The 18,230-nt window shown below is 48.5% G+C and overlaps 1 protein-coding gene across 5 annotated transcripts in view; it reads left to right on the top strand.

Moving 5' to 3' along the window:
* The window catches only part of DPF3 (double PHD fingers 3), a 286,307-nt gene that overhangs the window by 209,753 nt on the left and 58,324 nt on the right, over positions 1-18,230 (top strand). For all 5 annotated transcript variants that reach the window (XM_034642253.1, XM_034642251.1, XM_034642255.1 and 2 more), the window contains exon 8: positions 16,889-17,017. In XM_034642253.1, coding sequence (XP_034498144.1) covers positions 16,889-17,017 — 129 coding nt within the window. The remainder of the gene's footprint in view (positions 1-16,888; positions 17,018-18,230) is intronic.

The following is an 18,230-nucleotide window of genomic DNA, read 5'->3' as shown; positions in this document are numbered from 1 at the left end:
GGTGAGTGTTAAGGCAGAAGGGAAACACGCTATTGTCAAATGCCCGGACCTGTTCCTCTTTTCCCTCAGCTCCAGAAGTTCCATTCACAGGTACTAACCTGACTTGGGCATAGCCCTTGCTCATGTCAATTCACATGGACATTTCACATGTTGCTGTGGCCACCAAGAGATGTAGAATATTCTTGAGCTATTGCCTTGGCTCTTCAGGGATCACAATTTTGGTTCAGGGCTCTTCTGCCTTAGAAATACTGCCTGGGGGCGCCTGGGTGGCACAGCGGTTAAGCGTCTGCCTCCGGCTCAGGGCGTGATACCGGTGTCATGGGATCGAGCCCCACATCAGGCCTCAGCTGGGAGCCTGCTTCTTCCTCTCCCACTCCCCCTGCTTGTGTTCCCTCTCTCACTGGCTGTCTCTATCTCTGTCAAATAAAGAAATAAAATCTTAAAAAAAAAAAGAAAAGAAATACTGCCCTTGAGCCTCCATGCTTTTCACTTGAACACTCCATCAGCAAGCATGATCTGGGTGCATGATGGAGTCTTCAGAGCTTGTTTCAAGATGTGGGTCATTCTAAGATCATTAGGTGAAGAATAATTGTGTACTGGCCATGTATTTTTTATTTTGTTCACAAGATTTTGTGGTAGGTGTTCTGAAGGTGAACAATGCAATGTAATTAAAGGGATCAGACCTTAAAAAATTTCCAGACTCTAGGATCTGAGGGTGACTCCTGTGCATTTTAGTCCATCAACTTAGTCAACAGATGTCCATTGGCTACTCATCAAATATTTGAAATAGTTAACATACTTTGGCCCCGACCTTTCTTGGGATTAATGTCAGTATTGCCTAACCCCACCCTCTTTTCTGCTTGTAACATTGCCTTCTGTATTGGTCTGCTCAGGCTGCCATAACAAAATACCACAGATTGGGTGGCTTCAAGGAGAGAAATTACTTTTCTCGCTCTTCTGGAGGCCACAAGTCCCAGACCAATGTGTCATCGGGTGGGGTCCCTCAGAGGCCTCTGTCATTGACTTGCAGGTGTCCCCTCTCGCTGCCTCTTCACATGGTGGTCCCCCTGTGATCACATACCCCTGCTGTCTCTCTGTGTGTCCAGGTTTCCTCTTAGAAGGATACCAGTCAGATTGAATTAGGCCCACCATAACTTAATCACCTCTTTAAAGGCCCTGTCCCCAGAAAGTCACGTTCTGAGGCACTGGGGGTCGGGGCCTCAGAAAACACATTTTTGAGGGGACCCAAGTCATTCCATATACCTTCTTTAATTCCTACTCACTTGCAGGGTTCAAGACTTTCATGTGACAGACCCTTATTTCCTTACCTGATCTTGTCATGTGGACAGAACCTGGGAAGCAGGGCAGAAATATCTGACAGAGCTAGCCCACCTCCCCTTGCCAGCTTCTGAGTCATGCCAAGCTCACTCTCTCTCTCTCTCCTCCCTGGGGAGAGGTTCCCTTGGTCCAGTCTTTCAGAAAGGAAAATGTACGGGGTAGCTGACATTTGCGTCTCCCTGTTTCTCCTCTTATCCCTTCTCTGATCTAAGTGGCCTAGGCGTACCTATTGTTTCTTCCGGCAAAGGAGGCCGAGAATGATCTCTTTTGATTTGGGTTGCTATCTGGAAAGTATTTATCAGCCACAGTTGCTGTCTCTGAAGTATTTGTTAACTTGGTATTATTTCCCACTCCCCCCAGTGCTGGCTTATCTTCTTTACATCTCTTCTCAAACATCAAGCCATTTGGTTCCTATGTTGCAGTGCTTTACTCACACAATAGGGTTTGGAATGCTTCTCTTTTGTCTGTGTCACTTTTGTGTGTGTGCACGGTGATGGCCACAGCAGAGGAAGGTTCTTCGTGGTCCCCCAGGTACACTGCAGGCCTGAAGTGGATCAAGGAAATCTCCTCCATAGGCATCCCTGCCAGCACCCCCACCCCCGCACCTGCTGGCCGTTGACTTCTGGGGTGCATACTGGCCTATTTCCCTCTGTCTGCCAGGATCTCCTCATGTACTCTCGTGAGTCAGCGTCTTCTGTCTCCTCATGTCTTCACCGTGAGGCCAGATGGCCTTGCTTAGTCAGGAAGCGGTGTCTCTCCTCCTCCTGGATGGAGATATGTTGTCCCCCATCTGGCTGTGAGGCCTCTCCCCTTCCACCTGCTGAGGACAAACCGAGTTCTTCAAAAAGCCTCATCTGGCTACCCAAGGATTTTAAGCTGCACGGAAAAGAATAGCTGTCCCTGGGTTCATCTGGGGCCTTCTTACAAGAGGAAAGTTCGAGAACCTTCACAAACACCTTTTTAACAACATCTGCTCACAATGCCTCTGAGAACTCTGTGATTAACTCCAATTTTGCTAGCGAGGAGGGTGTGGCAGGAAGGCCCCCGGGTCCACAGAAGCCATTCCTTCCCTCTTCCCCAATTTCTCTGAACAAATCTGAGAGACAGCAGCTCTTCCCAGGTTCTCTGCACCACGCATGCCACCAATCTGTCTGCTGCTCCGAATGTCTGCTCTGTTCCCTCCCACATTCCCCTGGTGAGCAGCCCCCCAACCATTTTCTCGTGAGTGCTAATTGCCAGAATCATTAATACCTAGTCATTAGCTGCTCCCACTGTTTGGGGTGGGGGTGGGCTCCCATCCATCCTGCCCCTAAATGCCACTGGGGCTGTGTGGCGAATTGAACGTGACAGCTCTGCAGCATCGAAGGTCCCAGCTTTGTGATCCTTCCTTGGCAAGGCTTTTGGACTGGGGGAGGGAGGCAGGAGAGCTTCATCCGAGAGGCTAATCTGCAGTTACCCCAGGAAAAGTTCTGGGCGCCAGCAAAGTGGGAATGCTGACTTTTCCCTCTTCAGCAGAGCTGCAGGGTGGCCCAGCTGCTTGTGCGCACATGCAGGCCTGGGGGAGAAACAGCCCTACAGACTCAGGCGTTTTCTGTGGCGTGGGCATCTGCGCTCGCACCACTCACCGCAGTGGAGACCTTTTGACTTTGGTCCACCTGCTGTCCCTTGCCACACACCCCCGACGACTGGGTCTCCAGCCAAGCCTGCTCACGCCTGCGCCTGCTGCTGCTGCTGCTGCTTTCGCATAGAGCAGAGTGCTGGAGCCAGTGCTGACCTCCCCGCACCCCCCCAGCCCCAGGCCGCCCCTTGCCGCCAGTTCAGCAGTCCGCGGCCCCTCCGACCCGGGCTCTCTCGCCTTTGTTCATCTCCTCGCCGCTCATTTTCTCCAGAGTATACACTTCTTGTCTCTTCTATGGGTTCGTCCCCTTTCCTTCAGGCCCTTGCCTGTCCGCCTCAACTATAGGCAGCCCTGGGAGGCTTGGCACTCGGGCATGCACCTTGGGGGGTGGTCCTTTTCTGATGGGGTCTTCTCCACCTAAGCCTCCACCCTCCCCCTCCCTCCCCGCATGAAACTGGCTTCCTCTTCCTCCTTGCATTTCTCTGACCACCTCTGTCTGCTTTCTACAAGTGAAATTGCCGTGTGTGTATGTGTGTGTGCCTGTGTATGCGTGTACATACAGGTTCACACACACATAGACTACCTGTATATGAATAAATGGAGGGAGGCCTGGGCAGGTTAGAACTCTGTGTGGTGCCACGCAGAAGCATTCTCTGTCTTTCTCTTTTTTTGGTAAAGATTTATTTATTTACCTTTAAAAGACTTTATTTATTTTTTTTGAGGGAGAGAGAGAGCAGGGGCATGCACCAGTGGGGGAAGGGGCAGCGGGAGAGGGAGAAGCAGACTCCCTGCTGAGCAGGGACCTGTGGGGCTTGATCCCAGGACCCTGGGATCATGACCTGAGCCTAAGGCACATGTTTAACCAACAGCCAACTGAACCACCCAGGCGCCCCTATTTATTTATTTTAGAGAGAGAGAGCGCACAAGCGAGCAGGGGGAGCGGCAGGGGGTGAGGAAGAAGGGAAGGGAGAGAATCTCAAGCAGACTCCCCACTGAGCATGGAGCCTGTTATGGGCTCAATGGCACAACCCTGAGATCATGACCTGAGCTGAAATCAAGAGTCAGACCGGCTGAGTCACCCAGGTGCCCCACGCAGAAGCATTCTCTTGTGACTTCTGAAATGCCACCTCGGTAAACAGTCCTGGTGGGGCCAGGGTAGCAGAAGGAACTGACCCATGCTCGCCATGCCAAACTCTTCTTGAATTTCCTTTTATCTTCTATGCAGAGTGTGAGTCTACTAAAGATGATGTTTTCCAGGCACTTTTCTGGGAGGAGGGCTGGGTGTGGGCGTTGGTGAGGTCCTGGACCTGAGTGGAAGAGCTGTGTAAATAGATTCAGTCTAATACTATTCATCCGTCCGTCCATCAGCCTGTCCATCCATCCATTGGTTTAGTATCCGTGTGCTAAATACTGTCTCGATCCCTGTCCTAAGAAGGAGGGTGTAAGGGTGTATGTATAGACTAGTGAAGGGCAAAGGGCTCAAGGGCACAACACACTTTGTACCCCTTAGGGCAGTGGTGCTCCCAGTGTGGCATCAGAATCACCTGGGAACTTGTTGGAAAAGCAGATTCTTAACTCCGCCAGACCTGAAACAGAGACCGTGAGGGTGGGGATGGCAATCTGTATTTTACAGGGCATTCTGGTGCACACGAAAGCTGGAGAACCACTACCTTAGGGGATTTGCAAAGACTTCACTGAGGAGGGGCCATTTGAGTTAGCTCTGGAAGAACAAAGAGGAGCTTCCCAGGAGTGAGAGGGTTTCCCAGGTGGAGGCAAAGGCAGGGAGGTATGACATAGCACAATGCCCCAGACAAGTGATTGTAGTTGGGTCTGATGGTAGCATTGGTAGAACGGTGGGAAAGGGAGTGGGAGCCACTGCTGGAAGGATCGTCTATGCCAGGCTGTGCAGCTGGCGTCCTGTATGAAAAGGACAGCCACAGTAGCAATACTAGAAGGCAAGGACAAATGATTTACAAAGAAAGTTGTTTGACGTAGTATTAATTGTCATATGGTGTATCTCTTTTACCTAATAGCATAAATGAGTATAAAATGTTCTCTATAACACACTCCGAGCTCCTAAGAGGGAAGTGCTTTTTAAAATATGGATCTATAAAATTTATTTCAAGCCAGTTTCTCAGGTCCATGGAGTGGAAGTTGGGTTATCCTGGGTCCCGGGAGGTCGCGGTCTTCCCGCGTAACGATAGTGTGCCTGGCACACAGTTAGGTTTCGGTATCTGCCGAGAGAAAAAAAGGCCCCACCCTAGCGCGCCTTTGGAGGGCACGTTGTACTCTGCAGAACGGGAAGAGGAGAGCTGAGTTGATTAAGGGTAATGTCGGCTGATTAGATAATCTGAAAATTAGTCTGATAATGTGCAAATTACCTAAAAGAAGCATATGATGTCATTGCTACACTGATGGGAAAGATCTAACAGACATTAGTCTCCTGACATCCCTGTCCTCTAGCACATGGCCCGGGGGCAACGACTAGAGCTTTAGCAGAGAGGGTGAAAATTGCCTTTGACACAAGCTTAAGGATTCTGGATCACTCTGACGGTGCCTGAAAAACCATAAAGTGCACACCATCCGCCACTTACCAACCTTGACGCAGGAATTTCAGGTTTTGTTCCGGGGGAGAGAGAGGAAAATTCAGATACAGGGCTCTGTCTGGAAGAGTGAGCTGCTTCTCACTTCCTAAAGAGGAAATTTGGAAACTAACAACAGGTGTTCTTCAGGTGAATTATTATTTAACTAAACAGTTTACAGATTATGAAACAAGCGAAGAGAAACCTGAGGGGTCCCTCTGGCTTTGAGGATAGAGTTGGAGTTAATTTTTCAGACCTTTTGGCTGGGCGAATGGCAATGGAATTGGCCAGGCTAGAGTGTGAGTCATGACCCTGTCACTCGGCCATCTTGTGCCTGTGTGACTGTGGGTCAGTCACTTGTACTCTTTTCTCCTTTGTTGCCTCATCTGTAAAATGGAGAGGGTAACCGTACTGACCTCCTGGGGCTGCTGCCAGTCGTCAGCGAGACGATGTGGGTGTTTGGCACCGTGCCTGCACATTGCGAGCGCTGATATCCCATCTCCATGCCATTCGGACCAACAGAGCATGTCTATGACCACAGATGGCTAATCTGAGTCAGGGCCCATCTGTGGCTATGTGATACCGGGAAGCTAACTGCCTATGGGGGTCTCACTGGCATCAGGCGTAGCTATCAGAGCCTGGCCTGGCCCTGGTGCATCCTTTGCTAAACCTTAGATATAGGACGGCAATCCTTCTGTACAGGCTAAACCTGAGTATTTATTGAGCACTTACTGTGCATGTCCCACTTGTGGGACTAAGTATAATTGGGCCTCTAAAAAAGCATGCCATGTGGTCTTAGCCCTAAGACAATTTCTGGTTTAATTGGGGAAATAAGATGGATGCAGGAAACCCAACAGGAGAAAGCTCCACAGCTTTTTTACACAGTCGAACCAGTGTAGCATCCCTGTATTTACTGCCCCATTTCCCCAGGATGGGACATCCACCCACCCTTTGCCTTTCTGTGAGCCGCTTTCATTTCTCTCACATTTTGGGCCTAATTACCTAGAAGGTTCTGGATTGAAGAGTTCCACGTCCTGTGTAATGACAATGACAGTAATACTTGCTGACATCCCGTGAATGTGTCAGACAGACACTGTGCAAGGCTGGCTGCATTTCTCTCATTCACTCCTCACAGCAGCCCTTAAGTAGGGTGGTGCTGTGTCCCCTAGAGGACAGCAAGGCACACTGACTCCGACCCATGTGCTCACAGACATGGAGCGTGAATGTGAATTCTCCCATCATGTGCCACTTCTTGGGAAGCTTATTTAGGCCTTAGATTTTTTCCCCCCTGCCTTTATCAGAAATGAAATTATTTTACATAGGAGAAAAAAGAGGGGAAGAAATGACAGAAGGCCTACTAGGTGCCAGGCACTTCGCAGATATTGTTTCATTTAAGTTCATAGCCCATGAGGCACATGCTGGGACTCTGATTTTGCAGAGGAGGAGACTGAGGCTTGGAAAGGTTGTGTCACTTGCCCCAAGTCACCTGGTTAGCAAAATGGAAAGCTGAGATGTGAATGTGCTTGAGTTAGACACCATTCAGTTAAGTCGGGACATTGGAACCCCAAGTGATGGATCCTTATTTCAAAGATGGGATCTTTGTCCAAGTGGTGTCTCTCAATTTTCACCTGTAGGCCAATTGTGAATTGCATCATAGTGCACAGTGACTTTTCAAAAGAAATGAACATATTAATGGGCACTTATCTTGGACTGCCTAACAAAATACCATAGACTAGGGGACTTAAACAATAAGGATTTATTTCTCACAGTCTTGGAGACTGGAAGTCCAATATAAAAGTGTGGCCATGTTGGTGTTTGATGAGGACTCTCCTTTTGGGTTGGAGATGGCCATCTTCTTGCTGTGTCCTCGCATGGCTGTTCCTTGATACATGATGGTAGAGAGAAGCAAGCTCTCTGGTGTCTCTTCATATAAGGGCACTAATCCTGCCATCCTCATGACTCCATCTAAACCTAATCCGCCCCCCCAGGCCCCACCTCCAAATACCATCACATTGAGGGGCAGGGTTTCAACATATACATTTTGGGGGAGATGCAATCTAATCCCTAGTAGGCACATTTAATCTTCAAAACTGACTTTAGCTGTTTGTGGTGTTATATGAACGCTCCATTACAAATTCTGCCCAAGATTTTAATTCGTGAGTCTTACTTTAGAAAACAATATCACACATCACTTAGTTCAATAATTTTCCTGTATCTTTCTCTCATTTGTGTTTCACTGTCTTTCCTATCCTAGATCTTATATACATCTCTTTCTGACCTTGTTCTTTAAAAGTAATAATGCTGTGCCAAAAGCGAAAATCCTAGGATTCATCCTGGGCTTTGTTTTCTTTCACCACCTGTATCAGCTTCCCCTCCCAAATATACTGCAAATCTGTCTTCTTTTCTTCATCTCCTGGCCTCCACCAGCTCCTGCTTGAATCACTGCAACTTCTTTATTGGTCTGTCAGCCTGTTTTTACTCCATGGAGTAGCCAAAGTCGTCTTTTTAGTTGCGTATAACACCCAGTGCACCATGCAATACGTGCCCTCCTTAATACCCATCACCAGTCTATCCCATTCCCCCGCCCCCCTCCCCTCTGAAGCCCTCAGTTTGTTTCTCAGGTCTTTTTAAAGTAGAAAATAGATTATGCCATATTCCACTCCCAAACCTTCTATCGCACCTGAATGCGGTCCACACTTCTCACCTTAAGGGCCTGCATTTTTTTTCTTCTCAAGGTGTGATCAACAGCTTCACCATCAGCTGAGACCCGGGTGACCAACTCATCCAGGTTTGCCTAGGATTCCTGTTGTAGACAGAAAGTCCTGTGCCCTGGGAACCCCTCAGCGCCAGGCAAATCTAGACGGTGGGCCACCCAGTGGGGGAGCTTGTAAGAAATGTGGAATCTTAGGCTCTAAGCCAGACCTGTGAATCCTAATCTGAATTTTAGTGAGAGGCCTAAATGGTTTGTTTGCACAGCACTCAAATTTGAGAAGCCCTGGGGCCTGCCACCCACTCTGACTTGACTTCCCTCAGGCGTATGGCTTCTGTACCCATGGTAGGGTAGTAGCTGGTGGGCCTGAGGGCCAGTGTAGCCGCTTACTGGCATATGACCTGAGACATCTACCTTGCTTCACTGTGCCGTGAGTATCATCTATGAAAAGTCAGAACATTAATGCATCTCTCTCCTAGGGTTATGTAGAGATGCAATAAGTCAATTCATAGACGGCACAGCATTAACAGAAAATGTGTGTGACACACGTGTGGCTGTAGAGCGGTGATTCTCCGGCTTGAGCGCCGCAGAATCAGCTGTTCCTTAAAACAGAGCCTGCTGGGTCCTACCGCAGAAGTTTGGATTCAGGAGGTCTGGCGTAGGGGCCTAGAATTTGCATTTTTTACAAGTTCCCAAGTGAATCACTACCTTAGAGTAATCCACTTTTTTGGAGACTGACGTTCAGTTTGTTTTCTTTTTTCTTTTGGATTCACCGAATTAAGACGACTGGCCAGGAACCAGGTTGTGCTATTAAATCCAGGGGGATGGACTTGGTTTTCACTCTTTTCCTCAGGCTCTGTCCTACTGTGGCAAATGTGTCTGTGGCTCTCAGCACCTGCTCCCTGGCTTGCTTTCTGGGGGTGTCCCCCATCTGGGCCCTCATCCCTGGGCCGGCTATCCTTCTGCTCTGTGGTCTCTTGACTCTGTCCTAATCCTCAGGTCTGACGCTAGAGACGCTTCCTTTTCCCTTCCTTGAGTACTGCTTTTCAGTCTGAAGGACCTAGAAAATGCTGGTCCATTGTGGGCTGCTGGGGTTGACATAGCCGGGTCCCCTGGAGGTGGTGGTGAGGAGAGGTGGGGAGAGGCAAGGCTGAACAAGAGACGAAGGGGCCTTGTTGAATTCTCATATCACAATAATAATATCCTGACAAGTTAAACGGATGAGGCTTATCCCACTCTAAAGCACAGCAATGTCCTGCAATTCTCTAAGGGGAATGACACCACTTCATTCAGAGCCCTGTTGACATAGTTACTCTCAGATTAAATGTTTTTCCCTTCCACCGACTCATTTGGTGGCAATAGCGAGTTGCTATGCCAGGGCGTGGACTGACCCACATGACCTTCCACTGGAAAATTGAAATATCTTTTTGTGCTTTCCCTAATCAGCCCTGCGAAAAGTCATCAGCTTTGCTTGGTCTTTACCTCGCTTTTCCAAAGCATCCGTGACAGACCCGAAGTTGCCAGCCTGAGGCTGGAGCACAAAGGACATTACTAATGGGTCATGTGACCACCCAGCCCCAGCACTGGGGATGTGCTCTCCAAACTCCAGGCAAATTGCAACTCTAACCAAATACGTCCATCTGGATGGAGACATTGATGTGAGCAGACGTGTCTTCTGTTTTTATGGCACTGTGTTTAGGACTAAATATTCTCAAGGTGTGTGTCTAACAGTGTGAGTTTTGTACTCCCTAAAGATGGAGGAAAAGAAAATAGATGCAAGGAAGGGTGGGGTGACTGACACCACATTTCAAACTTTTATAAAGATTCCGCAGTCACTCAAACGCATAGTAAGACAGCCTGTTTTCTGTTCAGCTGCTGTGGGGCCCGTGGCAAGAGGCCCTTGAACATGGGGTTGAAGGGGCTTTGGAGTCAACTGAGTCTGGGCGTTCTTAACTCCTTCCATCCTGGTTTTCCAAGAAATGCCTCAGGGAGAGGATTCCAGAGGGAGGGAAGGCCCATTGGCTTTCTCCACCGCAGCCTTATTCTCTCCAGTGGGTCCCCAGTTACTTCTGCGGCTCCCTCTTTCTGTCCTCGCTATGAACAGGACTGATGCTCAGTGCCTTAGAATGGACACTTGGTCCTCGGGGACGCTTCACACCACTCAACTCCTAGCCTTTGACTTCCCTTTGCCTGACTTTTTTTCTTTCTCCAAAGAAGCCTCTGTGAAGATTGTCCATCCTTTCATGAAGTATTTATTGCCAGCACTGGGTCAGTCACGGTGCCGGATGCTGGGATCCCACCCTTCAAGACACTGCGCCTGCCCTCAGGGAGCTCGCGGCGGCCAGGCAGAGAGACCGACTGCACACACGACATAGTGATGAGAGGCCGAGGTCTTCTGGCTTTGGAAGACCTCACCTTTCTGATTCTCCTTTCACCCTATTATAATCATCAGATCATAGGCCGGAAAGGGACCTTGTGATGTCATCTAGTGTATTCTCTTGCCTCTAGCTAGGCACGCGATCCTCCCTGGGGCCCGAGGCCTCTTCAGAGAAGCCTGCTCCTCCTACCGCGCCTTTGTTTGACCGGCTTGGCTCCCCGCTTTCCCGCAGCATGCCCTGCCATTTCAGCTCATTCTTTCTCGTGTTGTCCTACACACCATGGGCTGTGGTGAATTTAGGCCCATCCATAAACTTGAAGACTTATTGAATCAGCCCTTGGCCTTCGTTTCTCCCGGGAGACTCATCTCAGGGCCTGGAATCACTCTGCATGAGCAGCCCGGCCTCCTTCCTCCTCACCTACTTTCCCTTTGTCCCCAGTGCTAGGTGGCACGATGGCACGATGGCATGATGGCTGGTGAGCGAGAGTGAGTTCTCTGCCCCTGAGGACTCTGGTGGCCCTATGGGCGGGGGTGGAGGAGTGGACCCAGGCATCTGTTTCCCTGCTGGGCTCCGCAGTCCCCTTGCCTCTCCACATGCGGGGAGGTAGGCATCATTTGTCTTCTTACTGGAACCCTGGGGTGGGGCCTGAGCTGCTGTTACTGGTCAAGAGGAATGGGCCTGAATGGAATCCCAATGTTTTTATTCCTTGGATCTGTAGGATTTATTTTTTCATCAGTTCTAGGGAAGCAGTGAAAAAAGGTGTCAGGCCTTGGGGATAATTTATATGAGTAAACACGTAAGGAGTAGGGTGAGCAAGAGCATGAGAATTAAGGCCATTTATCCAGGCTTTGAGGCTCTGTTTGCCCTCTGGTCCAGCCTTCCCCACAGTCTTTATCTTGCTCCTTTAACCCTCTCCTCGCCCTGCTCCACGTGGGCCCGCGCAGAGCTCTGTGCGGCTGCCCCAGCGGCCTCCTTCTCCCCGCCCCTCCCACGGCCCTCATTAAAGCCTGGGTACAAGGTAGCGGGCTGTGGTGGTGGCCTCCAGCTGAGGCCTGCTCGCTGATTCTGAAGGGAAGGCACGTTGTCTTCCACCCTCCCTCCTCGACTTCCCTTCCTTCTCTCGCCCGGCCTGGCCTGTGTGTGTGTGTCCTGTGTGGTCAGCCTGGGGCTGCCTTTCTGCGTTCCCTCTTTCCTCTCCCCTTTCCTTTCCTCCATCCTCTGAAGATGCGCTCTGCACAGCCAAGTGGCGACGGTTAGGATGCTTTACACTTGAGAGATGAAGTAATAACAGGTGGCAAGACCAGAGGCTGCCGGAGCCCAGGATTCCGGTTGCCATGGAAACAGGTCAGCCCTGTGGAGGGATGGGAACTGTCAGCCGTGGAAGGTGGTGGGGGAGTCAGTGAGAGGGGCGAGGAGAGGCACGGCTCCTCCTGGAGGGCTCTTCTCACTGCCCCCCAGTTCCCCAAGGGCCACACACCCCAACTCGCAGGCCTGGGAAGAAAGAGCTGCTGGGCCGCGCGGCTGGGTGGTAAGCACGGAGCATGGCCGCGTGCTTGTGCGCCCCGGGCCCTGGCAGGCGGGCGGAGCGTCTGCTCAGGATGTGAAGTCATGCTTTTGTAGATGTGCCATGGTGGGGGGCTCCCCTCCTGGCTTGCTTCCGATTTCCCGAGGACACTTGGGACACAGCTTCGGTCTTGGCAGGACCAGATGAGGGGCTGCTGCTGGTGGCCAGACTGTCCTCGCCACTCCTCGTTTCCTGAGTGGCAGGCATATCGCCGCAGAGATCAGACTGAAAGGGGGAAAGACAGCCCTGTCTGGGTGGTAGTGTTATGGAAGATTTGGGGCCTTGTTTGCCAAAGACACGTGGCCTGATTGAAGTGTACAGTAATACCTTTCCAGAATGACCGCTCATCTTTTACTGAGTGTGGTGGTGGGACTGTTTGGGCCTTGGCTTTTCCTTTCTCTGGTTTGATTTGAATGCTCCCTCCCATCTTCTGTTTATTTATTTGTGTGTGTGTGTGTGTGTGTGTGTGTGTGTTTCTTCATGAACTTTGTTCTTGATTTCCATTCCCCTCCTCCCCCTTTGAGCTTTGTAGAGTTATCTCCCCAGGTAAATTCCTAAACTCTTAAGGCTCACTTTATTTTCTCGGCAGCTTCCTTGTATCTCTTATATGATCCCAGCCTATGAACATTAATCAACAGAAAACCAAATCCATCATTATGGACGCTGCCATCGAGATACCACTCGGGTCTTTGCCCTCCTGTTGTCTTATTCTATAAAGTGGGACTCAATTTCCCATAAGCAGAAGCAGAATCTCTATTTAAATCCCTCTTGCAAGGTCTGTGTGAGCTTCCTATTTATAGTAAAATCCTTTTTATAATGATCTCATACACGGTACCAGGAAATTGCTCATGGCTGGGTCAGGCCATAGGCCAGTATAGCTGTGGTGTAAGCTTTACTTAAAAAAATTCCTTCCAGAGCCTCTGGAATTCTTTGGAGAAGTATTTTCACCGAGTATGTGACAATAAACAGGATCACCCAGTATGGATTACTGTGGTAGGGACATGGAATTTAAGTTCAAAGGGAATTTCTGCTTTTATCAGGCCAATCTCAATCATTTTTATCCCTTTGGGCTTCCTAAATGACATATTGGATGAATCAAGTTGACTCTAAAGAGATTTATGAAGTATTTTATATGCAAGATACAGCCAGGAAGTGTGTGCCTCTGGACTCTTCAGGAGGCAGAGAGTCTCTGGGGACATAAACGACCCAGGGGTGAAGCCAGCCCCATAATCTCTTTGGGTTTCAGTTACGTCATCTTCAGATAATCCCCACTTTACAACGTTTTTGTGAGAATCAATGAAACAATGTATGTAAAGCAACCAGCAGAATATCTATCACAGTTTTGTAGTGTGATAAATGTCCACTTCTTTTTCGTTTCGAGAAACTGTTGAACAAGAGGGAGGCTGAATGGGTAGGAGCCACCTGGCGTCCCCTCCTCAAGGACAGTGAATCATAGTCTTATGCTTTCTTATATGTTTGTGTACAAGATGATGTTTCTCCTACTGCAGTAGGGGTGCGGCCTTATTCTTCCAGAAACCCAGGGCCCTCAGCCATCCACTCTTGTTTACTCTGGGAGCTAGACATGACACCAGGCCAGATGACTGACCAGTCCATCTGGACATGGACCAGCACTTCTCTCTGAGGACTTGGGAAATAAACCATGTAGTGAATGATATTCAGAGCGACAGATAACTCTACCGCAGGGAAAGCAAACGCAGTGCTCTGTCCCCACTAGGAGGATGTCCCAGGGGTGTCACTGGGCTGTCTACTCACATCTCTGCCATCCTTTTCTAAGCCATTCATCCTCCACATTGTGCTTAACCATTTCCTGTGTGCAGGGCATGCAGGTGTTAGACGAGGTGCCCAACCTGAAGGAGGAGATCATTCAGTACAGGCATTTGAGGCAAGTGTACACATGCGTTAACAAGAGAAGAGTCATGAAAGTGATGTCAACAGAGTGCCCTCCCCAAGGCCTGACTGGTCCTTTCGCCTGGGGAATTGGGAGAGCTCTATGGGAAAACTCTCACACTGAAACCAACCCTAAATACCAAAAAGTATAAGAGAACCAGATGAAGAAACTTTTGATTAGTCTACCCCACACCATTTGAACAAGATGAAAGGAAGCTCTCAGCTCACTATTATTAGAAGGGTGTAGGATTTTGCCAAAAATGAACCATAACTGTTCACTGTCACTTTCTCTATTGGGTCCTTGCTAGACTAAAATGGTACCCCTCTCCTCTCCCCAGCCCTGACATGTCACAGCTCCACAGAGCAAGGCCTACAACTGGGGTCTTAGCACCTTCTTCACCTCCTTGGCCAGGCACTTTGTATGGCCAGCAACCAACACAGATATATGTGGGGATCCTGCTCTAATTCAGTCTTCTCAGAAACTTCTCTCTATTAGCTGAATTAAATTCTGTTCCTTTGGTCTTTTTACACAAGACCAATCTCTCTATCACTATCTGCTTTGCCCTACTAGATCATTTCTGAATTTTTAACTTCTTGTGGTATTGGAGTCCCGATTCAATGAGGGCATTCTACCAATGATCCATTGGTGGGAAAGACTGTGAAGAATTACCTGGGAGTTCTTATACTCTGTTCTACCTCATCCTCATCAATCACAATGCATACACTGTGTTGGAGAAAACCAGATTCTTTGGTTGCTTAAAGAGTTTGTGAAAGGAGAGGAAAATATGACATAATAGGAAGTCCCTAAAAGAACAGGAGAGACAGATGGTGCAGGCTGGGGCTCCTGAGACTTTTAGTGGGATTATATACGTGGACGTCTGATCGCTTTCCATGCGGGAAGCTACCTGAGTTGTGATTGGTATCTCCATATTTTCTTTCTAGTTCCTATCACTCATGAAAGTTAGCTCTGGTTTACACTCAGTCCCGAGATTTCATATACCCCATCATATACCCCACTTCTTCCTGTTCACCTTTTGATTGATTTCTAGAATAGTCTGTTAACGAGAAAACCCTGAGTTTATTTGCTTCATAGACATGCTTGGATTTTCTTAAGAGAGTTCTGGAAATATTGAAGATGGCAACTGAGAGAGAAGGACGAAAGGAGTTTTCTTCTGGATTTGGGCAATGAAAATTTCAGAGTACGATTTTTGCAGGCATACTGACTTTGGGGATTATTTGCAAAACCATTCTTTATGACCTGTGAAGTCTTTGAGAGGCAGTGAGTGGTGAAGAAAAAGCCCACACTCAAGAGGCCACGGGGTGTGACCAGCTCCTCTGTCCGCCCCCAACAGCCAACACCTTTTTTGCAGAGAATTGTCTGCCTCCCTGAAGATGAAAATCAATGACTTAGAAACTGATTAAACAATCCAAATAGCAACTGATAAATGGATTAACTCTCTATAATGTAATTCTGCCAGCTTTTGTCTTCTGCCTTCCCCAGGTAAGTTTTTCTATTCCTGGAGGCAAAGCAGAGGCATGGAGGAAGTGAAGGCCAGAGGGAATCATATTAAAGTGGGTGAATCCGTTTATCACTTACTGTCTGGATGGTATTTCTGCTCACATATCTGCTTCCTTTTACAGATTTGTACCCTACGGGACCCTGATTAATGTTAGCCAGTAAATAATGAAAGATAGCTGCAGACATTGGGTATAGCGAGGTGGAAGATACCCCTGTGGTTTAGGCTGATCCCGTAAACAGACAGACTTTCCTTCTTAGTTGCAAACGGAGTGTTCATGTGACAAAGAAGTCTCCACAATAGGGATCGAAAAACAAGAGAATGGAGGCATTTCTCCCCATGCAGAGAAACCTGTCCACGCTTTTCCAGCTAGCCCCTAGGAATGGCGAATGATTTCAGTGCTTGAGAATATGTGCCGTTCTCATAAGCTTTGTTTTTGAGATCATGTCCCAAGATTTTTCTTTGCCTTTGGATAAGGACCTTCGGCGGGGGTGACTTATGAAGGTCTTAAGCCTCAAGGCATGCTCACTAACTCACCATTCAACTTGTGTTTGGCATGAGGCTGAGCTGAGTGCCCATGTCTGATTCTAGGCCCTTGAGGTCTGCTGATTAACTCATCCTGGGTTCTCTCCATACAAACGAGTATGGACTTTAGGGATATAAGGCTGAACAAGAGTGGACACTTGTGTACCTGCTGAGATGTTCATCAGCGTCCCCAGAAGCATCTTCAGTGTCCTTCCTGGAAATGACTCCCATCAGTGCTTCTTTGTTTCATTTTCAGGGACAAAAGGAATATCTCCCGAACAAGAGCGTTTTTCCCAAGGGCAAGGCCTAGGCCTTGCCCATTCTTTCTTCCTCTCATCCCACCACTGGTTATGGTTGCCACCTGTTGTTTGAGGCCTAAGGCTTGAGGGCTGGTTGTTCAGGGATGAGGGAAGTTTACTTGACTGGTAGGCCTTCTGGATGCTTGGCTCGTTCAGGGAACGCAACCCGAGGAGCAAGGTAGTCTCTGTAAAAACACAGAGATGGGTTTTGCAAATATTGCAGAAATTAAACTAAACTCTGGATGGCTTGCAAGGGATTAGAGCTATTGAGCTGAAGAGGATCAAAAAGAAAACTTAGCCCAAAGTAACAACTTGATTGTAATGAAACCTTGCATTCTAACTTGATATTTTTTCCAGAACAGATTCTGCCACACCGTGGGAGAAAAGGGGCTAGTAGAAACTCACGTCAGCCTAAAATCAGATTTTTTTTTTTCTTACTGTTTCTATAGCCCAGAAAGGACCGGATGGGACAGTCATTCCCAACAACTACTGTGACTTCTGCTTGGGCGGCTCTAACATGAACAAGAAGAGTGGGCGACCTGAAGAGCTGGTGTCCTGTGCAGACTGTGGACGCTCTGGTGAGTGTGGCCCCTTCTTGCATCTGTGCCCATAGACCAGGAGCTGTTCCACTTGCATTCCTCTGCCATCTTGTATGGGGGCTGAAGGGTGGAGTGGAGAAGACATGGTGGTGATTTTGAGTGGAGAGGAGTTTTCAGGTCATTTTGATATTTTTCTTCTCTGAGTCTTAAGAACAAGAAGTTGTGCCCTGGGATGTAGGAAGAGGGAAAGGAGCTTTTGGCTCCTGTCTGGAGTCTCCATGAGGTGGCTATTTCTTTGTGTGTATTGTTGCGGACAATAATGAGGTAGTGTCTTAAGAAACACCTGCAGACACAGACAATATGCTTCCTTGTATCAGATGGTGTGCACCTACCAAAGAGATGTGTGTTGTATGGAAGTGCCTGGGGCATACTGGAAGAGTATGGAAACATGAATATAGGGAGAGTAGCCACATCTTGAACTGTGGGAGTCTGAGACCCCGGGCTCATGGGCAGCTGCATAAAGACCACCTCCATTGGCCGCTCATCCCATTGTCTCATACAAAACAGACAAAAGAGACCCTGATAGATCAAGGGGGCCAAAGGGCAGGTGTTCTCAGGGCTGATCTGAAGTCGACTTAGCATGCTTTGAAATTTTCATCTTTGACTTCTCCAAAGACTAAAATGACAAAAACAGATTTGGGTCTTTTTATCTCTTTCTTAAACGGAATTCAGGCCTTCAAGTTTTGTTCAAGATGTTTCATTTTGCAATTCTAACCAAACCATTATCTTTGGTTGGTCGTGGTTGGTTGGTGAGACCTGTTTTTCATACTGTTTGATGTGCCTGCGAAGTCAAAGCACAAGGCAGGGGGGAGCAAAGATCTCAGCTTCATCTTTAGCCTGACCCAGCACTGACTAGTGGGCGAGATGCTGTTCAGCTGGGTGGTTGGTGTAGCAGTGAGAAGCCATTGCTCCTTCCTCTATTTCTCTCCAGGGTCTTTTCTGCTCCGAGGCCCAGGAGATGGACTGAGGTGACTGCACCTGGGTTTACTGTAACAACTCAGTTCTTCCCTTGCTTTGCTTGCAAAACTGAACTTCAGTCCTTTTATATTTGGTTTTGGGGTTGTTTAGGGTTCCAGACTGACTTGAGTAACAAATCAGTAATTGGAAAAGGACTGTGGTCTCCAGTGCACATACCCTCAGCAGTGAGCTCTTAAGGACCTGACGGGGTGGCCCGTCCATGTTCATTTGTTTT

Source organism: Ailuropoda melanoleuca, chromosome 14, assembly GCF_002007445.2.
Source record: "Ailuropoda melanoleuca isolate Jingjing chromosome 14, ASM200744v2, whole genome shotgun sequence".
Classification (NCBI taxonomy): domain Eukaryota; kingdom Metazoa; phylum Chordata; class Mammalia; order Carnivora; family Ursidae; genus Ailuropoda; species Ailuropoda melanoleuca.
This window is presented reverse-complemented; position numbering and strand designations above follow the sequence as displayed.